The sequence below is a fragment of the Amblyomma maculatum genome, chromosome 1 (assembly GCF_055883805.1).
Source record: "Amblyomma maculatum isolate TAMU_Amacu chromosome 1, ASM5588380v1, whole genome shotgun sequence".
Classification (NCBI taxonomy): domain Eukaryota; kingdom Metazoa; phylum Arthropoda; class Arachnida; order Ixodida; family Ixodidae; genus Amblyomma; species Amblyomma maculatum.
This window is the reverse complement of record NC_139344.1, coordinates 188,688,794-188,714,833: the sequence shown is the minus strand read 5'-3', so window position 1 is coordinate 188,714,833 and position 26,040 is coordinate 188,688,794. Positions and strand designations below refer to the sequence as shown.

The 26,040-nt window shown below is 43.1% G+C and overlaps 2 protein-coding genes across 11 annotated transcripts in view; one reads left to right on the top strand and one right to left on the bottom strand.

Annotated features, from left to right (window-relative positions):
• The window catches only part of LOC146205185 (uncharacterized), a 35,975-nt gene extending 34,568 nt beyond the window's left edge, over positions 1-1,407 (top strand). For all 9 annotated transcript variants that reach the window (XR_014704147.1, XR_014704146.1, XR_014704145.1 and 6 more), the window contains one exon: positions 360-1,407. Coding sequence is in view for 3 of the 9 variants with exons in the window: in XM_084589874.1 (XP_084446000.1) it covers positions 360-425 (66 nt within the window). In the remaining 6 variants the exon portion in view is untranslated. The remainder of the gene's footprint in view (positions 1-359) is intronic.
• A 13,717-nt stretch (positions 1,408-15,124) lies between these two features.
• LOC146205184 (uncharacterized) lies at positions 15,125-24,942 on the bottom strand. 2 transcript variants are annotated; one of them, XM_084589861.1, is made up of 3 exons: positions 24,392-24,942; positions 23,454-23,501; positions 15,125-23,395 (listed from the first exon to the last, which is right to left on the bottom strand). In XM_084589861.1, the coding sequence occupies exon 3, from the start codon at positions 23,275-23,277 to the stop codon at positions 17,098-17,100; it is 6,180 nt and encodes a 2,059-aa protein (XP_084445987.1). In that variant the 5' UTR covers positions 23,278-23,395; positions 23,454-23,501; positions 24,392-24,942; the 3' UTR covers positions 15,125-17,097. The 2 variants fall into 2 exon arrangements, with proteins under 2 accessions (XP_084445987.1, XP_084445988.1); XM_084589862.1 differs by lacking the exon at positions 24,392-24,942 and adding an exon at positions 23,634-23,985.
• Positions 24,943-26,040: the final 1,098 nt, after the last annotated feature.

The window sequence follows — 26,040 nt, the reverse complement described above, 5'->3', positions numbered from 1 at the left end:
TCATTTTTTATGTCGGACGAAGCTCTGGCAGGTGGGAAAAACATCTGTGCCCAAAAAGATTCATTATGTCATGAGGAACCATCATGATTTCAAATTTTTTTTTTTGGCTTGAGTGAAAGGAAGCAAAGGTTAAACTGGAGTTGCGTATATGATCTGTGAGTAGTGTTTCTCAAAATGTGCATTGTGCCTTAAAATCAAGTTGTCTCTCGCTTTTCGTGTTTTTACACTTGTTACAACACTGTGTGTCAACATCTTGGTCTCGGATTGGATTTGTGGCTGCAGTGGCCAGGTTAGGTGAAGGCTGATATTTATGTTATTGACCTTTGGGTGATTTGACTAAACCTCTCTCATACTTTCAGGTGCGTACATACCAACTGGCAACAGACTGCTGCATGTATCAACTGCCATACATGCTACTAATTTAAGAACACTGTTCCAGAGCCTGTATTGGAATACTGACATTGAAAATTAGGACAGTTGGGCAGATCATTATTCTTTTTTTTTTCTCAGTAAAAATTGCCAATGCTATTTAATTCATGATTTTCAGATGCTGTACAGTTGTTTTTAATTTAAATGTATCTACTGGTGTGCTACGTGTACAGTTGGCCAAAATAAGACAATACAGGCTTTCATGCTTATATACTAGATGCTCACAATTTTGGTATGTAGCCAACATTGTCATGCTGTTCGGGAGAGCTGTTTCTGTTTTATGTCAGGAATAGCGAGGCACACAATTCGCCAGCAAATTTTTTAAATTTTCAAATAAAAAATTGTTTCCACATCAAACGCATTACTCTTGTTTTGGATTGAGCCTGCCATGTTGGTAGACCAAGGGAGCATTTGTGTGCAGCTGCAGTCTCGTATTTTGTTTGCTACCTTTCGTTGCTAAAATATCACTTATTATTTGTAACGACCTCATTTGACTGTGTCGAGCTGCATGAACCTTTTAAGTTTAGCACTCCAAAGTTCTCAATAGCCAGTAACGGTCGCAAGGGATAACAGACTGACTGTATCCGATGACAAGCAGAAGCCAGACCACTTTGGCACTTCTCCCGGCAGCAGCCGAAATGAACTGTGTCAGTGCGCTTTAACTAGCCGAACAAAGGCAAGTGCTGTAGAACTGCAGCCAGGAATTTCTAACCATGTTTTCAAAAGTCTTGGTGGTTTACTTGAGAAATGAATCCAAATGTTGAAAAGTTCTGCTTTACCTGAGGTAAAAGCTATTGAATTCCTCTACAGTGTTATTTGTGATGTATTATGTAAAGAATCTGCACATAAATAACTAGGCGTAGCACATATAGTACATATTCTTCATGAAATGCTCATTTTGATTACCTGTTAAGGTTAGCAGAACAGTGAATTTTATTCAATTGAATTTTATATGTTCACATGCTAATATACAAAATAAAGACCTATTTTTGGATGTGATTGTACTCTGGGACACCTCGAACAGGCCTCTCACTAAGGGCATTGAAACTAGTAGTCATATCTCTGAAAGTACCATAATAAGCTCCTTCATTGAGGAATGCATTTAATGGTGTTGAGAAAATGGATGCGTTGACAATTTTGCAGTCTTTATGAAGAAAATGGGTTTTGAGGAGAGGAAAGATTAAGTAATTGTTTCACTTCTCAATGGGCATCCTTAGCCATGCCATGAGGGAAACGATGAAGGAGGGAGTGAAAGGAGGAGGAGAGGAAGTGGCACCATTGTGGGGGGATCTTGAATAATTTCGGCTGCCTGAAGTTCTGTAACGTGTGGCGACATTGCACAGATGTGTTGCATTTCACCTCCAGCAAAGTGCGGCATTCTGCTCATGAGAGCTCCTAAGGAAGCCCCTGTCAAAGCAATCTCCTCCTCCTCCTCAGTCTGTTATTTCTTCTTCTCTGTCTTCTTACAAGCCCACTTGAAAAATATATGCTTATCTTCTTTGCCTTCCAGTGTGCTCAGAAAAACTGCTGACATGACTGATTACTATGCCTTTTCTCTGCTTTTGCGTCCTCATAGCCTGCGTTGCTTTAGAACGTTAAGCACTGTGCGTTAAAACTAAACTTTTCTCTGCTTTTTTCCTATGGGAGCTCTCATAGAAGCCAATGCATTCTATCAAGGCCTTCATCTGCATTTAATTTTATTATTTCTTCCTCTTTTACATCTGCTTTCAATCTCCCCTAAATAAAGCATGGATACTGTATCCTCTCACACATTCTTGCATATATGCAGTATGTTCTATAGATGCCACATACACTTATGGAGACATGAATGCTCTTTATTCCTGTTAGGGTGAGCTCGGTCTCACACATATACGGATGAACAATAATATGTTGACTCAGGAAAGTGTAAATGTGGATGTATATAAATGCATTCCTGCACTAAGAATCCAAAACTGCTCAGCCTGATTTATCTTGGGGCAGTATGGGAGATACACTGAATTGCTACGAAAGAAAAGCTCAACTCGGCGGGGAACCGTTTCTTTCCACCGATCCTGCCATGGCGGCCCAGCTCAAGTGTTGAGCTGGGCAACCTGGAATTGATTCCATCTGCAAAGGCCACATTTTTATGGATGCAAAATGCAAGACACTCATGCTCTGTGCGATGTCATTGCACATTAAAAAAAAATTAGCTTTGGTTTAGCTTGTGGTTAAACCTGGAGTTACGCGAGAGCTATCTGCATGGCTAAACATAAGTTCGGCTTGAAAGTAAAAATGTGGCTTTTGCTCATAGTAGTTTACTCTATGGTTTCAGCTTTATTTATGCCATAGGGGGCACTTTTGACCACTGAAGTGCGATGAGGCAAAAGCATCTCTTGCGCGGTGGTCCGAAGCCCTCCACTACGGCACCTCTTTCTCTCTTTTCACTCCCACCTTCGCGATGACTCAATAGCGTAAGCTACCAGCCAACATTTAAAGCCCCGCTTTAACCAAGCTGTATGAATGTGCCTGCCTGGCCTAGAGAGAACATGAATGCGAGCGTCTTGGCAGGCTGATTCTGATATCACCCTCCCATATGAAAGGAGAGGCTCGAGTTGGCAGCTCCTGCCAAACGTAATGCCTGGAAGCCCTATGTCCAGTTAGTGCTCGACCATTTCAGCTGCCAGCTAATGCCTCCCACGACTACTACTATTTCTTCCTTTTTTTTTTCTTCGCTCTTCGGGCAGGCCCGGACAGGCATGACAAAGCGAGACTGTGGCCAATGTAGCTCTCGCTGCAAATCATCACATGGTCGAAATTGTCTAGGGCCCTCCACTGCAACGTCCCTCATAGCCCGAGTTTCTTTGGGATGCTAAGCCACATAAACCAGCCATAACCCAGACAAAGCTGGTTTGGTTTGATTTATATGATTGAGAATCTTAAATCGACTCAGGCTACAAGGAATGCCGGAGTGGAGCGCTTCAGAATTTTAACATGCAGTACACAGGTGCCTTGCTTTCCACCGCTGTCAAAAAGCAACCGCTGCACCCAGGATTGAACCTGTGTCTTTGGATTCAGCAGCCAAATGTCGTAACCACCGAGTCATTGCAGTGATTACAGTGATTGCGGTGATTACACCACATAGCAATGAAGGCTATGCAGTGTGGGAAACAAAGAAAAAAACGTAAGGCTTATAAACATTTTTCTGCACATTTTATGATTAAACTGGTGTTAATAGATCAGCATTTCAAACAGGCCCAATATGTTTCTGGGCGTATACACCACAGTTTTTAAATTTATGTACATATTTATTCAGTTGTGTGCTTGTTTTGTTTTTTCTTCACGTGCTCGTCAACAATATGGCGGCAAACAAGGATGGTGCACATTGTTTCATGCATATAGGAACCTGACTAAAAAGGGCATGCATGGTAATACGATAGCAGTGGCAGGATTCCATAAGTAAAACCTCGTTACAAGAGACACTCAAGGGACCCGAAAAAGATCTCTTGTAAGCAAGGTTTCTTGTAACCAAAAATTCTAAAAGCACTGTGTTGATCAGTTTACTGCACCTCGGCATATAAATGCATTCACGCACATTAACAGGAAATTGTTCAGGAAAGCTTAAAGAAGTTATTCATACTAGTATGTATTTTTGTGACTGCAGAGTGTATTCCTTCCCAAATTCTGGAGGTAAAGCACTTTGCAAGCCTTCCTGTTGCTCTAATACCTTCGAAGCACTCTTACATGCTCGTCACTCAGATGCTGATACTTTTCCTCCGAAATGTCCTCATAGTCATCCTCTGTGGAACATGTGCCATTTACTTGCGCGAGAATTGCACAGTCTGTAAGCTCTTCGGGAGCACACAAGATCCACATCTGCAGATACGAATTCCTCAAAAGATTCTGGTACCTCAGCAGTCTCTTGGATGCTCGCCCAAGCTTCATCTTCAAGGAAGCTTTCCACAGTATCCATATATGGGCCCTCTTACATCATGTCACCACATTTAAAGCCTGCTTGTCTGAAACGGTTCTCATTTCTTCATTTCTCAGGCCATTCTAGACACCTGAAATCGCCTGAACAGCGAACTTCGCATCATTTACTATTGTACAGTCTTGCTTCCTGTCGAGCAACAGGCGATCTACCAACCTTGTTTTGTACAGCAACTTGACAGAGTGCATTAATACCTTTGTCTGTTGGTTGAAGGTAGGGTTTGGAGTGAAAAATAACTGGTGGCTTTGAGCATGAGAATTTCGGTACTGCAAGAAGCATCGTTCACAAAGAGAAAGACATCGGGATTGTGAGCTTTCATCTTGTAATTAAATTTTAACAGCGACTAGTTAAAAATGCTGGATGTCATTCATGTATTTTGATTTGCTCCTTAGGTGACAGTAATGCGATTCTAGTGGCTGAAACAGCGAGGTCGTTTTGACTTTCCAATCAAGGGGAAGCACTCCTCGGTTCCTGACATATACAACAAAAAGGATACTTATATGGAACAGAATTTAGCTGAGGGAATCTGAAGTGCATCATGTACGAGTTGGTACGCTTCAGCTGCATTGCATGAGCACACCTGGGTTGTGTCTCTTCTAAATAGTGAAGAATTTACTCCAAGGATCTGAAAAAGTTGTGCTTAGTAACCGAGTGTCTCTTGTATGCAATGTTGCTAACATGGCAGACATAGGAAAACCAACCAAACCATTTTCAAATGTTTCTTATAACCGAGTGTCTTAAAGTGTCCCTTGTAACTAGATTTAACTGTATTCCAAATCAAGAGCAGCACAGTGCATGCAAGAATGTAAATTACCCACTGGATATAGACTGGCGAAGAAAGATTGCAATAGAAAAGTAATGATGTAAGCAGCTACCTAAATTCTGGCATTGATGGGTAAAGTAAACATCAGTGCTTACACAAACAATATTATGACATCAAATAAGGTATAAAAATATTATCTCTGTACTTAAAGTGCGCACAAAGAAGTCTGTTGATAGGATTACCAATGCCAAAGTGCCTAGGATAAAAGGCAGCTTGTCTCCAATAACAACTACTGATGGATGTCACCTGCCAACAGGAAAAGCCATGAACTATACAAACTAGTTTATACTGTCCTTGCTCTATTTTCTGTGAATATTCCAGTACTGTCACTTATGTAACTCCACCTTTGTCAAAATGGTAGGACCATAGAAGTGGCTTACAGAAGTACAGATGGGCTGTGTTAGTAAACTTCTCATTCTTATAATCCCTACACAGCAGCACTTCTGCCCATTGCAAGGCAGCCTTTGAATAGGTTTAGAATAAGCACTTTAGAATTGCCTTCTTTTTGTTGCAAACCTCATTGGAACTAACTGTTCTTAGCCAGACAATTGGTAGCACCTCTTTTTCTATTCACAACTGTACTTAAAGGCTGCCAGAAACTTGATGCCATCTACATTGTCATTAACTTCTTCCCAATTTCCTGAAATTTTGAAGCGCAATTTTTTATACGAATCTTGGGAGACCTTATTATTTTTGTGCAACCATCTTGCCCACAGCATGCATAAGAGAGGAATAAATTTGTCCTTGATAGATTAGGGAAGGAGAAGTATTTATGAGAAAAGCTAGTGTTGTGGCACACTGGAGAGAGGAATCGTAACACTGTTATGTGTGTCGGTGTCTGTTACACAGGTTTCTCCTTGACCATTAGAAAGCTTAGCGAAAAATGGTAGGGGTAACATTAAGATATAGGAAACGTGCAGAGTGGGTCAGAGAAGTAACTCAAGCCACTGAAAATTTAGTGAAAATGGAGGAGAAGAAATGGGCATGGGCAGAACATGTAGTGCGAAGACAGGATAACCGATGGTCGCTTAGGGTAACAAACTGGATTCCAAGGGAAGGAAAGCGTAGCAGGGGTCAACAGAAAGTTATGTGGGCGGATGAGGTTAAGAAGGTCGGAGGGGTCAAGTAGATGCAGCTAGCACAGGATCGGGTTAATTGGAGGAATATGGGAGAGGCGTTCACCCTGCAGTGGGTATAGTCAGGCTGATGATGATGATGATGAATGGGAAGCTATGCACGAAGTACAGCGTTTACTGTAATGCCTTTCTGTAAAAAAATGAAATAAAGCTGTAGTCGGCTGTTATTGCCAGTGTTGCGATATCCTTTTTCCTCTTGATTTGTAGAAGTAATTCACGTTAACCTGTAAAACAATTTTCAAAATTCACTACAATATAAAAATTCATCCACTTCTTTCATGGTAGCAGCCTTTTTCTACTGAGAATATCATGTATGGAATGCTGTTAATTGTGCCACGAAGATTCCGTTCCGTTCCGTTCAGTCGTGTCCGACTCTTCGTGACCCTATAGACCATGTCACGCCACGAAGATTGGTGATAAGCATTTTGGACCCTTGACTTTCAGGTTCTAAATTAGTTTTAAATTTTTGTAAATGTCTGCCAGTTCTTTGCTATTTTGAAATGTTTTATTTATATAAACGCTTCTTCCTGCTGGACATGAGGTGCTTTGTTTTCTAAGATACAAAAGATCATAGCCAGCATTTGTGGACACCTGCTCATATTATTTATTTATTCATTAATTCATTTATTTATCCATTCATTTTGTAATACTGTGAATCCTTTTTGGGAATTTTTAGAGTTGGTTTCATACGGGCATCCACATGAATGTACAAAAATGTAAAAAAAATTGGACGTATGTTCATAACAGAGATTTAGTGTACCATTAGAGTGATAGCAGAAATAAGAGAAATTATTTTAGTGTGCCACAAGTAATTTATCCTCAAATAGAGATTTAATATAGCGTCCTGAAACCATTAAACGCAGTGCACTTTTCACGAAGGTGAAAGGCTCTTTATCAGTGGTTGCTATTGCTGCAGAGTTGCAAAAATAATATATATGAGAGACTTTTAGAGCCAATTGAAATACAGCAACACTCATTTCTGCCATCAGAATTGCCAACAATTTCTCGGAAAGTGAAATTATGTGCAATAAGAAATGTGAACCTAGTGGTGCCATCTAAATAAAGGAACGCAGAGTATGAACCGCTCATGTGCATCACATCACTCAGCAGGGGTGTGCAAAAAAACACGTGCCCCCCCCCCCCCCCCCCTTTTCTTCCTCCGAAGCCGCTTCCTCCACTCGTGGTTCTGTATTTTCTCATTGACATCTATGACAGGAAACTTCCTGGAATGTTTATTTCGATCCCAATGGCAAAAAAAAAGAGTGCGCCCTTCCCTTACTCCACTAAGACAAAAATCACAAAATCCTGCCGACATCATGCGTATACTGCCCTGGGAATATTTGAATTGAATATAAATTGCTGTATTAAATTGTTGGAGTACATAAAGCACCGAAGACTCCGAACCTATTTCTTTTTCATCCCTGCCAATTGTGCACCATTTCGAGCAGTTGCAAATGGTAGCATAGCAGATGGAGTCTTTATTAGGTTTCAAGGGGGCCAGGATTGAGAGCTTATCTCCAAAACTGCACTGAATTACAGCCTAAACTTGGTCACCAAAGCAAGGCCAGTATGGCAAGGAGTAACACCAGTGGGTATCATTTTCTGGAAGCGTTAAAGAAAATGTAGGTGTCGTAATTTAAGCTTGTTATATAGGATGAAACGCAGGAATTTCAAACAGTGAAGCATCACACGACTGCTTAGTCTATGAAGACTGATCTCTGAGAGCATCTACATTGGCAAGTCTGTGCACCTACATTTCTTACAGATAAAATGTGCGGCTTTTCGCTGGAAAACTTCGAACATAATTTTTGGTTTTGGGTAAACATATAGCACAGTCGAGCTCGGATATATGTATCAAACTTGAAATGGATTACAAAGTAGTCCAATATATCAATAAGTTGCTGTCTAAAAAATTGCAGTAGATATGCTTACCTGTACACCTAGGAATACATAGCATACATGCTAGGAATGCATTCATTGCAGTAGTGTGCATAATAGTGTTTGCTACATGTTGTTTGGCCTAACCTGCTTTTTTGCATTAAAGCGGCAGCTGATCATTTTTCGGAATTAGCTATTACGTATCACAAAATGTCTAATCCTGTTAACAGTTGCAGTTATGCATGTTGGTGTGTGGAGCTGCCACTCGTGTGCCTGGTCACTAGATTGTTGTAAGCCAGAGTGGGCAATACCAGATGATTTTTTAAAATCTTTTTACAAACTTGTATACATGCCTCTTGTAGTTACTTTGTGGTCTGTGCACTGGGCTTTACAGCGACAACATTATTTCAAGAATAGACATTGTCTACCTGATAGAGCTTGATTGTTAGCCCATTAATTTTGGTTCTTTTATTTATGATTTTAAGGGGCAATATTGTATTGCCAATCTGAAAGGCATCAACATCAAAAATGAGCCTCATTTTTAATGTTGATGCTCATTTTTAAATTTTCTTAATCAGCAGTGTGGCTCGAAATATTGAATGCCAAACATGTATATTTCAAAGCTCACTGAGTTGGCTTTCCCATGTTGCATGATTATATAATGACGTCATTATGCATATAGTAATGTCACCAAAACATTGCTAAATTCTTCTATATTAAACACTCAACTGGCGATGTACTTGATCTACAAAGGATGGAATAGATGTTATTTTATGAATGTGCAACGGTCAGAAGGCCAACTCAACAAGGTGTAAAATGTGTATGTTCGATGATTCGAACCACATGATGGATGAAAATTTTAAAATGAGACTCACCTTTTCTTTTGACGGCCTTCACTTTCTCAATATCATGTTGCTTTTTAAAACCAAAAAGTTGATGTCATGTTCATAATCTCTGCCTCACTGTAATATCCAATGCGCAGACCACACAAATGTATCTCTCGTAGTTTTTAAAATACAAGTTTGTTAACAGCTTGAAATAACCAGAAAATAAAAAAAGAAGTTATAATTCCCAGCCCACACCACCTAATTTTAAACGGGTTTTTACCAGTAGAGTACAAATAGAATAATTTCAGGCTGTGGCGGCAGTGTTTCGATAGAGATGATGTGCATGTTCAACCTCCTAAGCAATTTTAGTCTTGATATCAGCCTGCATTAAAAACCTGGGGTATGAATTTATCTAGTGCCTTCCGCTACAGTGGCTCTTTCTCTTTCTTAGAGTGCAACTTGGGTCGCCACCACGAGTGGACCATTTACTGCACTTATGTTTCCTCATGATGAATTATAATTATTATGAAACAGTTTGTACAATCTCTGCATAGCACAGAATGGTAATTTTTGATCAAAATATTCATAATCATATCCAATACACATATTGCACATGTTAACTATCATCACATGTTCCAGGACAGTTGAACAATGCAACAGTGGGCCTCCAGAGCATTCTGTAGCTATCAAAAAGAAGCGTGCAAAAACGGACCACTTGACAGGTTGCAGGACTGTTGCACAACTTTGAAGGGGGGCTGGCAGGGTGGCCATTTTCATTTACTGTAAGCGGATTTGGGCTTTCTTCTAATGCAAAAGTAGCCATAAAGGCAAAGTCTGTGCCTGAAGCCTCTAGCCACTAGTCACAGTGGACAGGGAAATCCCCTGCACTGTGACAGCTTTGCCCCTAGTTTTAAAGCAAAACTAGCCTGCAGATGGCACTATGTGTATAGGATGTTGTGGGCAGCAACAGTGGGAAGTGAAAGTTGTAATTGTCTGCAATGTGCTCCTCATTGCTCATAAACAGAGTCAGAAAGGTGCATATGCTTTTGCCTTTCTACCGCATCGGTTCAATTGATCGCACCTAAAAATTTATTTTTCTGCTCTAGCAAAATCCTTCACTCATCTATGATATTTCTCAGGATGTTCATATGTCTATTTTACCTAGAAGTTGCAATCCAGTAGCTGCAACTATCCTTGGTACAAGGTTATGTCTTTCCAGTTTTTGCTGTTTAGTTCATGCAGTAGATGCACATTCTCATTATTGAGGAAGCTTTTGACATTCAATAATGCAATCAGAGAAGCGGATCTCTAAATGACTCTGGGGTTCGCCCTTCAGTTTAACCACCATGTCACATGCACCCTCCACTGTGCCAAAATAATGCAGACTCCAGAGTGCACATATGCTGAGAAGCATGCTACCAAAACTGCAACCAGTTATTTCGATACAGCTGCCACTCTCAACCAGTTCTCAACTGATCAAGACTGTTGTTAGGCTTGAGCAATGGCAGGATTCATGTAAGCTTGAATGACAAGGCACGTCTGTTTTACGCTGCCCTAGCCAATGTTAGATGAATTTTTATCTCTAAATCTTTTAAAAATATTTTGGCCAGCATAATATGTACAATTATTTTAATGAATCAAATAGTGTGTTTCAGAAATTATTTGAATCGAATTGGGTCTGTTATGAACATTTAATAATTGGCAGGAAGTTAAAATAAGGGCCACCATAGTATTTTACTTTGACCATTTCCCATACCACTGCCATATACCTGGTGGCTGCATACCATCTTGTAGAGATCAGTATTCGCGTGGCCGCTTTCCTAATGATCGCACATTTATATGGCACTAAAGCTTAAGCACGTTTAGCAACTTTGCCTTGATGCCCGATCTTGGAGGCCATGGTTACAACGTGCTGCTGCCCATCTCATGTCCTAAGGTGTAGCTCTAGTTTACTCCCTATCGTCATCAACAAGAAAAGGTATTTTTTCTATGCATATAACCCAATGTTCATTAACATATTGAATTTGTGTTGCAGCCACTAAAGCAGATTAGTGTTGGGTGTTTTAGAAGCTATGGCCTTAACTCCACAAGTTCACACCACAGCACTGCCATTGGTGCTTCAGTGTTACATGCTATTGCTAGTTCTGCACAATTACTTGCAAAAGTAGCAAACATTACCACAAATATTTGGTTTTTACTTGACTCGGTACAGCTGCTAGATTATTCATATTGGACTTGGTAGCGGAAGTACACTGTTCATATCTGATTTGGGAAAAGTACTGTTCACATACCCCTATTCAAGTTCATCCAATTGGTTTCAATGGAAAGCAAGGAGCTCGAGTCAAAACTCTCCACCAAATTGGCAAAACCGTCCGCATTCATTTGGCTTATCTTTTCGCTGCAGCCATGTCAGTTATTAGGCTTCTTTTAAACAGTGCTCCACTTCAAGCACATCTGGTCACATTGATATCATGCTAACCACTGAGGAGCACAGGGTCCGTATTCCAAGTTTGCATCGTTATCGAGAGTGTTGCCGTCTCCCCGACCTTGAGTCATCCGATTGGTGGAAGCACCATTACTAAAACCTTACAATATACCAATGATACAGATATAGCAAGACCAAGTTTAAAGAAGACGGTGCGAGGTAATGCTAAACTACCAGTGCACAGATTCGGTAGGACAAAAGAATTATGGTGCTAATTTTAGCTGTCTAGCATTTTGCCTCGATATCCAAAAGCACCTTGTTAGGGTGCCATTAATCACTTTGATTCAAAACCAACATTTTTTTCTACATAAACAGTATAACCTCACCTCAAAGCTAATGCTTGGTTGGTTTGGTTTGTGGGGTTTAACATCCCAAAGCGACTCGGGCTATGAGAGATGTCGTAGTGGAGAATTCCGGAAATTTAAACCACCTGGGGTTCTTTAACGTGCACTGACAACGCACAGCACATCGGCGCTTTGCTTTTTGCCTCCACCGAAAAGCGGCCGCCGAGGCCGGGATTCGATCCCGCGCCCTTGGGAACAGTAGTCGAGCGCCGTAACCACTGCATCACTCCGGCGGAGGCAAAGCTAATGCTTGTTGTTGACGAAAATTTACTGGCACATATAAAATTTCTTATAAAGAAAGCAAAAATCGTTGGGAGCGGTCATATTTAAATATGGATTTATGAAATTACTTTTTCCGTAAGGTATAAAATTAAGAGAATTGAGATCAGTCCTAGTGGCAAGGTTCGTCTGCAAGAAAATAGTGGTACAGGTTTGAGTATGCATTGTATTCACTAGTTGGCGTAGAAAAAAGCACCCTTTTTTTTGGATGAAGCATGCTAATCACATGAAACAAGCCTGTGCTAAGCAGAGCCAGAGTTGCACATATTGTAATTAATTACTTTTTGAGTAATTTTGTAATTGTTTGGGTTGGTTTATGGGGTTTAACGTCCCAATGCAACTCCGGGCAATGAGAGACGCATAATTTTGTAATCAATTGACAATGGTGCACAGGGCTGCCTGGCAAGTTGCGCTCTCCGCTGCCTTTATTTTTGGTGCAGCTTCTGCTGGCACCAATTGCAATTCCTCAATTTAAGGCCAAATGGGTGTGTAGTGAAGGACAATGTTGGGAGCTCCACCAGCTCTTGGCTGCAGAATTGAAATGACCTTGATATGTTTCCACACGAGAAGCTGCCCTTAATATTATAAAAAAAAAACACCGACATAGTTTCTTCAGCTTTTTAATTACCTTACCATACAGTGCCTTTTCGCAGTGAAGAGCGGTGCTTAAAGGGCCCATGAAAAGCTATTTATTATAATTATAAAATGTGCACGAGCACTAGGTATCCCATCAATCCTCTCTACAACGCAAAAATTTTTAAGCTAGCTTCGTCAGCACCGAACATATCGACGATTAGAAATGATACTCCTCTTCTTGCCCTCAACTCAACACATGCCAGCGCGCAAGAAAAAAAGTAAGAAAAGTCGTGACGGCACCCGACCATGCCCCGTCTCACTCGCCTAACTTGGGAGCACTCAATGAGTGGGCGTGCCTCTGACATCAGTAGGGAGGTTCACACATGGTGATGTGTCGCCCAAATCAGCTGCGAGCGTCACCAGGACCACTTGATAAGTTATTTGTAAATTATTGGCTCCAAGTAAATATTTCAAATCTGACTCTAATACTCGCGAAAACCACCTCTATGAATTGCTTACATTAGAATTTTACGCCAGGTAGCATTTCAGGGGCCCTTCAACAGAGGATGTTAGGTGTAGTTTGCAAAGTTGAATGTCCCGAAGCAACTCAAACTATGAGAGATGTTGCAGTGGAGGGTTCCAGAAATTTCGACCACCTTAAATTCTTTATTGTACACATAATATTGCACAGTTCACGGACACCTTGCTGTCTGCCTCGATCGGAAAGCGGCCGCCACAGCAGAGATTCGATTCGATCCCACTTCACTGAGTTCAGCAGTTGAGCACTCTAACCACTGAGCCACCACGGCAGACCATAAGAGGACATAAACACTGGCATTGAAGCATTGTGTAACTGTGAGTGGGTGCACAAGGTGTTCATACGGTATAGCACCACCCTAGTGCTTACATATAGAGTGTTCAGTGCAGTGGTTGATGTCTTCATGGGGAAATTTTACAAAATCAGTGATGACAACCTTGAAAATCAACTCCTGTTCAAAATTAACTGTATGTAAAAAATATTCAAGTAAACCGCGCTATTAATTGCAGTTTGAGTGAGTTCACATCATGGCAATAAAGTTTTAAGAAAAGTGATGCAATGGTAATCAATTACTGTCCTGTAATTATGACTTTTCTGGGGCTGTAACTGACTGCTTTTGAAACAGCGTAATTGTAATTGGTTACTTATTTTCTGTAGTATGCACAAGACTGGGTGCAGCACATGTAAATAAAAATCTGCGAGTTCTCAATGTATACAACTGCAAAAAAAACCAGAGTAACGAGTTAAGCAGAAATAATGCACACCCTAAAACACACTTAACAAAATACTCATCAAAATTTGTGAGACAATAGATTTTATGCAAGTACTGAAATGGTAGCAAGGTAAGCCCAGTAGTGACTCTCCCTATTCTTGCAGTTTATCGCTTCTGCATTGTTTATACACTTTTAATATTACACGCAGATTTGAGTAAGCATAACACACCCTGCATTTCCAAGTCATGCCTGTTCTGAATCGGATGAAATAACAGCCTCCTGCTTGAGAGCACCAGTAATGGTGGCATGCACAGATACACAAACATGAACTTTTGCTGCATGCTACATTTGCAGAGTCAGCACCTCAACATACATAGCTCGCACTTGATGGCTTATTGCTTCCCCGGTGGTTAAACTACAAATAAAGGTGGATTTCCTTAGCCTAGTTGCACATCATATAGCTAACAGCTGCATTCAAAACTGTTCACTCATGCAGAACATACCGTTCCATCCTTGCTGCATATTTCGGCCGCGAGGAAGTTCGGCTTCCTTGCCAGATTCAAGTCATGAAAATTGCTGCAGCATCTGTTCTCGCACGTAAATGCACACTGTTGCAATTGCATGACTTCGGTCAGGCCAAAGAAATATGGAAACAGTTACTTTGATGGTGAAAAAGACTGCACGGTGCCTTCCACAGCTAAATGTGGATGTTACTAAGGAAGCATGCAGCACTGCTTACATTTCCGTTTTCTGCAGTCCTGCTACAATGGCTCAGTAGTTATCGTACCAAAACTTCCGAGCAGGAGACTAGGGTTCGATCCTGACCATAGCAGCCACATTTCAAATGGGGCAAAACACAAGGTGCCCGTGAACTGCAAGATTTCGGCGCTTGTGAAAGAAATCCTTGGTGGTTGATGTCCAGAGCCCTCCACTATGGCGTCCCTCATAGCCAGTCACTATGGGACATTAAGCACCTTAAACCAAACCGAACCATTTATAATAATAAGCAGTAACAGCAGCAGAGTTGGCAGTAGCGCAATACTCTGAACAAGCACACAAGGACATGGCAGCAATATGTGCTCTCTACAAGCTGCCGATGTACCAAGGTACAGAACTCTGCACAAAGTGGCATAAAAAGAAATGATGCCTTTATTATCAATTGTTAAACACACAATCATGACATTCTTGTCTACAAGGTTTTTGGTCTCACAGAAGATTTGGTTTAACCAGCTTCCATTAAACATTGAGCCCTTGAAAGTGGCAAGATCCCTTCTGCCACCAAATCAAAGCTCTGCAGCACAAACATTTTTGTCAACCTGAGCTTGTGACATAAGCAATTATGCGGCTCCTTACATTTTTCGCATATTAGATGCAAGCAAAAATCAAGTGAGGTAAAACTTTTGACAAAAACAAATGTGTTTTCCACGAGAAATTCTGTTTCACACATATACCCATGTACACTCTTGTTACACAAGGCCTGCAGAACTATACACAGTGCATGCACGACAGTAAACCTATGATACCAACACAAAGACAGGAAGCTATTACAGTCAGGTCTGGCAAAATAGCCACGATAAATAAAAGGGAATGAAGGCAGAAGATGGGATGTTTTCGGTACATAAACACTGTGCACACATTAACCCACAACCACAAGTTTCATGTCACTGTTCTTGCTACATGCCAGATATGAACTTGACTAGAAAAAAAACTTGCAAGCTCAAGAGGCTGAAGGTCTGTCTCCACTTACACTGTTGACAATTTTGTTATGGCTGAGCCATGGTCCAGCACTGTGCTTTTTAAGAAGTCTCGTTTTGGATAGGAAAACAAGTTCAGCTTCTACATACACGGCACATTTATGAATAAGCATGAAACAACGCTGTGAAGAAGCACTCTGAATATACAAACAATAAGATAATTGGTATTACATGATAAATCATCTTGCCACCTATTGTAAATCCTGTTCTCCATATCACTAGTTTGTTCGCTCCCAAACTTGTTGCACAAATTGCATATTGAGGTCTGCTCTCGACAGTCACACATTTGATATTGGTACAAAATTGTTTAATGTCGCAAGAAATAGGAGGCCACTGTTGTTGGCAAGCCTAGCCATTGGAGGAGCAAGCCAGTTGTGTCAACACTGCTACCTTAATGAGCACAACTCTTTGCACCTTCTGTTCTTTCCCACCAAGCAGAGTGCAACACCAGCCCACTAGTCTGGCAGGGCTGAGCTTGCTTCCTTCATGGGTGAGCTTTTCAACACAAAATGATTTAGAACACAGAGTAGACCTTGAAACTATGTGCAATTTAAGTATGAACAAACCAGCAATACAGAAGTAAATTTTTAACAGGCATCAAGAAGTGGTTACTGTACAATTCAAAATTTGACAGATGTGACTATACAATTCAACTTTGAATATAACAGTGAACTGGAGTAAATAAGAGACTTTATCTGCTTAAAACAGATGTGGCACATTGAATAGCTACAAACAAAGTTGTAAATGTATAAAGAATGAACACTAAAATAGGTGTATAAAGCAAAATAATGAAATATAAATATAATAAAGAGTACAGCCAGAGAAGAAGTCTAAAATAAGACTGCAGTAAAAGGTTCTTTTCTTCATTTCTTCAATGTGTCAAAAGAGACACTCTTCACATATTAAAAAAAAAAGCAAAAATAATGCTATATATGCTATATATAACTGTCACAAATTGACATTGTGCGACATAATGCGATCCCGCTAAACATAACTATAAAATGTCCAAACAATGCTCCTGAACACGGACTTAATGTGCTCATGCATAAGAGGCAGCAAAGAGTTTGCACCACAATAAAACGTCACAAAAAACATTCACACTATATTCATGTGCTAAAAAAACAAATCCTACCAATAATAAAGACACAGTTAGTAACAAAGCATACATAAATCTCCACAATACACAAAGGGTAGTTAGCACACTAACAGAAATTCCTTAGATATTCACAATTCTCCTTTCATGGCTACATATACACCCTCAACAGGCATGCCTGTGAAATCAGATGTAGAAGCACCCTTGCTGACACATCATGCACTGCCTCCGCCATCAATGCATAATTCTTCATCCTTAGTCTAGCTCTGGGACCAGTATGCTCCGCTGGAGCCCTGTAGGGGACTGCATTTCAAATACTTCCTGTGGTACAAGTACAGTGTCACCAACAGGGTCCACTTTATAGGTGGGCAGTGATGAACCAATTTCAATCTCCACTACATCATCTGGCACAATGCAAGGTATAGAGTCATGATCTGGTCTGCACTTGCTGGCCTTGTCCACTTCAATTGCTTCTGCTTCTCTTTCACAATCTGCACCAATACCCAGGCTTGATGACATATTATGCAGTACTTGAGTACCTCCTCCATCCTCAGTGCAATCATTTTCAGCTGTGGAAGAATCTTCACTGCTTTTACAAACAGTTATGCTGATAACACCTTCGCTTACTGGCACGTAATTGCAACCAGAGCTGCTTTGCAGAGTGCTAGGTTCAATGAAATTGTCACTTGCATTCTGTGTTTCGCGTCTGTTACATGTGTCGGGCTCTAAATTGTACCCTGAAACCTCAACATCACTATCCTTGAGCTCAAAATTATTGGCCAAATTTGACACGACTGCTTCTTTTTGACCAATACATGAGCTGTTATTGGGAGTTGTTACCAAAGGACAATCCTCTGAATCTGTCCTTGCGCATGCAGGCTTGCTTTCTTCAAATGTCTTTACCTCAGAAGAAATATCACTTTCAGAAGCTATGTGCGTTTCCATTACTTCCGTCAGGCTTTTATCAATGACAACGTCGGGAATATGCTCACTTTCACACTCCACACTGTGCAGAAACATGTCCTTGCACTCTGCAGACACTTCACAATCAGCTGTTTCGGTGATATCTAAAAATTCAGTGCCCTTATTAGGAGCTTTCAACAAGGGGTCAGTGCCTGCTACAAGTGCTTCGGACTCCATAGAATCCTCCTCCACAGTTTCACATTCAACCTCATCAGCAACATCAGGATCTTCACTGAGTGTTTCACAATACACCTCTTTTTCGTCTTCCAAATCTTCATATTCCATGGCATCAGGATGGCAAATACGGTTGAACAAGTCCTGTGCACTCTCTCCATTTTCCTTAAAGTCAGTTTCACTTTCAGACTTCGGTTCTGTTTGTGCAACTTCCCCTCCGACCTCACTCAATTGCTTGGCTCCATCCAAAACTACAATATTGACCACCTGCGTCTTGCAACCAGGAGGCATTTCTTCCTTTTCATCGTTGAGCACAACAACATTGCTTACTAATTCCTCAAGTGTTTCCTTGCTTGCTAAAACCACATCATCTGTGTCGCGCTTTACAGGCTTCAATAGTGCAGGCTCAAGATCTTTACTGTCCAAGTGTAGCTGAGGAGAGCTGGACGCCGTTGATGCTGAAGTTGATGATCCAGAAGAGGCAGGAGTGGAAGCGGGGCTCGATAATGCATCATCCTCACCAGCATCATCACAGTCATCAAGTTTTGGGAAATACTTTTCGTCTCCATCATCTCGAAACACCAGTGTCCTGGTGCCGTCACTGGCAGTACTCCAAATCTCCAACGAATCGCATTTCATATATGCCTGTGGCTTGTAGTGACGCATTGGCTGAAAATGACACCTTGTATGGTCTCGCAAAGTTGACATGTGTACTGATCTGTAGTCGCAAAAAGTACAGCACAGCCCTTCTGAAGTACTGTGGCGCTGAAGATGGTTCACAACAGTCTCGCGTCGATGGAATGCGTATGGGCATTTGCTGCAGATATATACACGCTTTTCTTCAGCAACAGCTGGTGTGGCAGTCGTCGGTCCACTGTCTGAAAAAGGCACAGCAGTACTTGGCTCAGTGCCATTTTCAGGTTGCTGGGGAGTGCTAGTAACCGTGAGTGATGATGCAGGAGGCTCTGCTTTCGGCTGCTTAGACTCGGGCACAAGAACTTCATGGAGCTTACGGTGCTTAACAAGATTTGCTGCAAACTTGACAGAGTAGTCACAGTGTGAACAACGAAATCGTTCATTGCGTCCATGGAGGGTAAGGTGGCTCTCAAAGCGATTGTACTTTGAAAAAGATGCAGGGCATTTGTCACAGCGAAACATCTTGGGAGGTTGTTTCTGCTTCAGTGCACCTCGGTAGTGAAGGTGTGTGTGCGCGCTCACATTGGCTGCACTGTTGGCCGCGTAGTTGCAGAAGTGGCAGGCATAGACGCCCGTGCTACCATGCAGACTTATGTGATAATCCAGTGTTGTTGCCTTCTGGAAAGCTGCAGGGCAGCGAGTGCAGCGGTGCAACTGGACTCCCATGCTCTGAGAGCCAGCATCTACAAAGGCACGCGTCTCGGCTTTTTCCAGAAGCAGCATCTGATCAGCAGCAGCTGGAGCTGCAGGAGGGGTGGCAGCCTCTGGCTGCTGGCTGCGATCTTGGCTGCGAATCTCGGCTAGCGTAAAGCCATTCTGCCGTTCAGCATACTCTGGTGTATGGACAAGAAGGTGCTTGTGCAGATGAGGCTTGTGTCTGGCTCTGTAGTCACACAGGTGACATGGATAGAGGTGAGCAGAATTATGGTACGTCCTGTGCGTGTCCAAGTCAGTGTGACTCTTGAACATAGCTGGGCATTTGTCACAAAAGTAGCTGAATATCTTCTTGCGTGAAGGTGACTTTAGCTTGTCCTTTAATGCCGAGATCTCAGACCTTTGTGCAGCTGCAGCTGCTGACTCGGGAACACTTTTTTTGGCAACTGCTGGCCTGGGAGGCAGTGCATTAAGATTTTCACAAAAGGTCTTCATACGATGCAAATCCAGTGATGGATTATCAGCTTTGTGAAGCTTCATGTGGCTAGCAAGAACTCCGGTGTTGTTGCATCGGTAGCTGCAAAGAACACACTGGAATTTGGCACCCCTGGATGCAGTGTGCATGCGCTCATGAATCTTTACGTTAGCCCTGCGCTTGTTGGTCAGGGGACAGAATCGACACTTGAACATGCGGTGGGCAGTGCCGTTGACCAGAGTTGTCGTCGTCTGGATTCCACCACCGCATAGCATTCCTCCGTCTAGCAGCCTCCCATCTGCAGATCGGTGTATCTTTTGGTGCTGCGCCATCAGGTGGCTGTGGGTAGACCAATAATTGCAGTGGGTACATTTATGAGGAGCATTCTTGTTGGGCCGGTGGAACTGCTTGTGGTACAGGTACTGCGTCTTATTGTCGGAGGTGTATGGACAATGTTCACAAGCATGTTTCTTCATGTCTGTCTTCACACAAGGAAGGGCTGCTTGTTGCTCTTCTTTGTGCAGTTTCATGTGACGGGACAAAGTCTTCTTGACATTGGCATAGTAAGGGCAATACTTGCACTTGTAAATGGCCCCTTCTTTAGGCACATGCTGCTTCATGTGAAACTCCATGTGGCACACCTTTGAGCATCGGTATGGACACGTGTTGCACTTGAAAATCTTTGGCTCTGCATTCTGTGGTGCAGGAGGTAAAGCAGGTTCCTCTTCTTCTCTCAAGCGAAATGTGTTGCCCTGCTCTACAAAAGATACATTGCTTTCTATGTGTTTTGGGCCTGTGTTATGTCGATGTCGTACATGCATCAGGACAATATGGTACCACTTTGAAACAAAGTTGCAAAGACGGCAACGATAAGGTTTCACTGATGCATGCGAGCCCAAATGTGAAAGAACTGCTTTGCGCTCAGTATGATTGAAACTGCAGTGGCCACAATATAGAACTTGCTGGCTAGCACTTGTTTCGGGTACAGGGGCTCCCAAGTCATCCTGGTAATCTTGGTCTCCATACAGTATATCAGGTGTCACCACTATGTTCTCAGTCTCATCAGGACGAATCAGTTGCACTTCCTCTTCTTGACTCAGCTTGGAAGGCTGCATAGGCTGAAGAACTTTGTCACCTTTTGAGGATTCCTCTACATCCACCAGATGAATCTTGTACTTTGCGTAATTCTTGAAGCCAGTTTCATCCATGACTATCAGCTCAGCTTTCTTGTGTTTTGGATCATTGCCAGACTTGCTTTTGATGTGCTTGTTAACATCCCACTGCCAATTCGAGCGGTAGCTACAAATTGAGCACATGAACGGTCGCTTGTTTAGGTGCTGTATCATGTGGACATGAAACCGTGATGCTGTACGGGTCAGAAATGAACACTGTGGACACTTGTACTTCTGAACAATCCTGGGCACTCCTACAGGAACTTGGTATGAACACTGACTTTCAGAAGGCTTTCCAAGAAACTTCCCAGTCAATGCCCCACCATCCTTGGTTGGGGATGATTCTGCAGCCTTAGATTCATAATCATGATCAGCATTTTTAGGCTGCGACAGTAAGAACCGAAGGACATAGCTGGACTTTGCATTTTCTGCATCCTCACTGAGACCTGTGTCAACTGCGCCAGTGTTCTCCTTGTGCATTCGGAAAACATGGCGTGTCATGTCACCTTTCCAACGACTTGTGTAGGAACAGTAGGTGCACTTGAAGGGCTTCAAGTTTCCATGGATTAACTCGTGCTTCCTCAGTTCCGAAATCCATCGTGTGGTATAGCCACACTGTTGGCAAACATGCATGGGCTGCTTGCTCTTGATAGAAATGTCAAGTGCTTGAGTAGAGCCAGAATAATTGGCTCGGGAAGCTGAATCATCAGTTTTGCCCAGCTCTATGATGATTGGTGCACTTGTTGTCCCAGTAGCTGTGGTATCACTACTGCTCTTTTCACTCGGCTCTTCTTGGTGGTCTAGCATTACATGCTGCTCAAGGTGATCAAGTTGGTCAAAACGAATGTGACAAAGTGGGCACCCATGCTTCTTGTTCATTTTAAAATGAGTTGCCTCGTGTCGTTTAAGTTCTGACGGCCACAAGACTTGCTGAGGACAATACTGACATTTCCGCATTGCCCCTTCACTGCTTTCTACCACAGCGATTTCTCCAGTTCGCTTCAGAGTCATTTTCAGCGGTGGTTGTGCAGCAGAGTCCTCAGGAACATCTTCGTCAATCATGAGTCTGCCTTCATCATCGTCCACATTTTCACGCTCGGTGTTTTCTCCTTCACTATCGGTAGCATCCTTCAAAAGCTCATTGTGGTGGTGCAAGCAGTGAGCAGTGAGGCTCTTGCGAGACATGGTCATGAAACCGCACTTGTTGCAACGGAACTCGCCATCTGAAGTGTGGTACTTGAGGTGGCGATCCATGTTCCATTTGTAGCACGTCTGGAAATTGCAAAACTGGCATTTGATTTTCGGTAAGCTGTGAAAACGCATATGGCGAGTGTAACGACCTTTTTCATGGCATACATAGCCACACTGCTGGCAACGATAGAACCGCCGTTTCAGATGCACAGTCTTCTCATGTTCTTCCACATGAACTTTGCTCTTGGCATGGAAGTTACAGCTACTGCACTTGAACCCCTTCTCTTGAATGTGCACTCTGATTTCACCAGAAGGGACTGATGATGCTGCAGATGATGCTGTTTTGACCAAATGCCGCGGCTTTTCACCATACATCTCTTCCTTGTGGACAATATTGCAATGCCGCTGTAGTTTCTGTGGCTGTTTAGAAGCATACTCACAGAAAGGGCATTCATGAATGCTAATGCGATCCCCATGAACATCTCGCCTATGGCTCAGAAATTCTCGAGGCCATTTGGTTACCAGGTCACATTCAGCACAGGTGTAGGTGCGCCGTCCAGTACGTCCTTTTTTGTTGGATACAGGTGGTGAGCTCTCACGAGGCCTCTTCTTTGACTGTTCAGCACCTTCATTCCGCGCTTCAGGAACACCATTTTCCAGATGAATCTGGTCACTAATTTCACCAGTGGCCAATTCTGGTTCAATGGTCTTTGCAAATACTTTTTCTGCAGCTGCATGGGCAGTGTCTCCATCTTCCATGTTCATTCTTGCAGTATACTTTGCATAGCGCACTCTCTTGGCTTCCAGCTTTCTCAAAAGAACATCCAAGAACTGTGGGTGTTCATTAGAGGTATGCGCTACAAGCTCATCTTGGTTGTCACACAACTGGCCGCACATTTCACATACATTGGCACTATTAAGCTTGTGGATACTCCGTCTGTGCCGGTAAAAGTTTGCCTGGTAGCGAGTCACAAATGCGCAAAGGCTGCACCTATACACACGGGTGCTGTGGTTTAAGGCTACATGGTTCGCTAGGTGTTTTCTGTTCTTGCCAACAAATGTGCAGCTTTCACACCTATAACTAGGCATAGTGAGGAATCCAGGCTTCATGTCGCTTGCTGTCCTGTCTCCAACCACAGCAACATAGGACAAAGCAGTCAACTTTACTGCCGGCACAGCCAGGCTTGCACTTCACGATAGAACAGCCAGCAAGATGAGTTCTGTAACGCTGTAAGGACACCATGCATGTCAGGCACAAGTCAACCTTTTCCAATGCTGAGACTTACAACTTATCTCAAGATGAGCTCCATGATCCAGTAAATCTTGAATCTGGGCTGAAAATAGAAAAAAAGATCAGAACATGTAGTTCACAATTTAATTTTTTCGCATGGAGGCGTCCACTGCTCGAAATATTCCACATCAGGTCACAAGGTGCGCAAAGTTATCTTATCAGAGAATCAACCTACTGCTTCATGAGCACCGCTGTGCAGCGGGCAGTGGCCGTGCGGTACTTTTTTGCACGGGAGCGGTACAGTTCACCGGTCTCCGCGGTGTGGTCATGGACGCAAGCCGCGCTTGGACCATCCGGACGCGGACAGAACATGCACTCGCTGAAGCCGCTTCGTACCGCGTTACCATATGCAGAAAAGTCACTGAACGTGCTCCAGCACGCGCTTGCAAATGCCTGCCGCATTGACAGCACATTATTTAAGTGTACCGAACATGCTTCCACAGATCAACGTTGTCTACTAGCGCTGACCGACGCTAAGAGCTGCTTCCGACCACCCCCGGCGGATCGCCATCGCCGCAAGCGACAATATGAAACAAAAAACAAAGAAAAACAAAGTACCGCGCTCAGTGTTGCCTGCTACAGCATCAAGCTCTTTTCGCCGATGCACCAAAGCGGATTTGCAGCTTCGAAGTGTCCCCGCTCAACTCCTTGCTTCTGACTACATTGTGCAATGCTTCGACTACGGGCATACACGAAGCACCAACACGCCACGGTGCTTCGACCGCGGCCGAATGGTATGTCGGTATCCCTCGCCGGCCCTCCCAACATGGTTCCCCGTCCAGCGCAAAGATCGGACGAGCACAGACGTAGACGTCCTCTGGTACACGGCACTGGTGGGTACCACAGCTACACGTAAATGCGAACTGACGGTCGCTCTACGTAGCGCCCACTTGAGTTCTGAACCGTGCGTTAATAGTAAAAAGCACCGCTCACCTGATTCCGGCGTCAATGCGAGCGGCGGCGTCACTTTGTAGCTGGCCAGACAAGGCCTGAGGCGCCATGTTGGCCTTTGCCAACAGTGCATGAGTCTTCGGCACTTCCAGCGGAGAACGGATGACCGCGCGGTTCTTGTTGTTTTTGAGCCAGTTGTACGTTGTGCGTATTCTTGATGTCGAGTAAGCGAACCTCCGCAGTGCAAGCGTGGATATCGCTTGCAGCGACCTGTCGGAGGATCGCTGAGGGCCTGGCCTCGCTCCGCTCTGCGCTGCCGCTCTGGTAGCTCTGGCAGGATCACGTGATGCTTCTCCTGGTCAGCCCTGCTGCTTGTGGCTGCTCCGCATGAGGCTCTGCCAGACGTGGGTGTCTGCATTCGTCTGTCCGTCTCCGTTATACTTTCGCGCTCGCGTAGCCTGTTTTGACGCTTGATGCGTGTTTCCTTGCGTTTTGGTCAGTGGTCAATAACAGCGACCTGTGTATATCAGCTCTGACCCCGGACAGTGTAGTCATTGCAGAGTTCCCTGAAGGCAATGAGGTGTGGTACGTGCGAGCAAACTGGCGGTTGTATGTAGTGTACAAAAGGCTCCTAAAAAGAAAATAAAATAAAATGCTACAGATATATACACCGAATACCTCGAGAGCAAGCTAACATTCCTGCAAATTTATGTTGCTATTCATTTCCATGCTGTCTGGGCTACCTGGAGTGCGTCATTTCATTAATGATTGTTGATTGTACGGTCTTGTTGAAGGTAATTATTTTGATGTAGTGGTACAATGAACATATCATTGCGATTATTTGTCAACTTATAGTGACCTTGATTCATTTGAACGTGAATGATTAACAGAGGTCTCGAGAGGAGGAGGAGGAGACAAATTTATTGACTAAATCAGGTCAGGGGGGGGGGGGGGGGGGGGGGTCGCTGCTAGAGGAAGAGTTCTCGATAATCGTGTGTAGTTTAATGCGATTTGTAGCAGTTAGGCGCGTAGAACTTAGAAGCTTACTTTGCTTATGGAGTACTTGTCTAATGGTGCTGAAATCCGCCTCAAAGCGCTTGTCTAATCGGAAAAAATCCGCCTGAAGTTTATGGTCGTACATTAAAGTTGGGCCGCTGAGTTGGCGGCAACTTTAGTTATATTGGTGTTAGTATATGCTCCGACGTCATTGCCGTGCTATCTTACCTGGTCTTCGATTTCGAACGTGAGAAACTAATTTCTTCCACCGTGTGCGTATAATTGAGACTGCAGCCTGTGCGTTTATGAATCAGAACGGAGAGCTCGGGGTTATGTATTTTACTGTTTGCCAAAATAAGTTGTTTAACAGAATGGGGAAGTCCAAAATTGAAATCTTTGGAACTGCACCCCCCCCCCCCCCCCTCCCCCACACACTTTATTTTCTTTTTTGCCTCCCACCGCTGCTTAATTGTGGAGGCCAATTTCTCAGATGTTTTGTGTTTTGCTCAAGTTTTTGTTGCCGCGACCAGTACGTATACGGCTGTTCGGACATGGTGGATTTCGAGAGCACTCGATGTGCTTGTCAAGGTGCATTACAAATTTGCCCCGGCGCTCTTTGATTAGTCGCATTTGGCGTATAATTGAAGAATCATAATCAAGTACGTTGGACGTCTTATGCCTGTCAGTGGCTTCGC

What these genes read in the sequence shown, in the direction of transcription:
- LOC146205184 (XM_084589861.1), bottom strand. Translation starts at nt 23,277, where the DNA reads ATGAAGCCTGGATTCCTCACTATGCCTAGTTATAGGTGTGAAAGCTGC.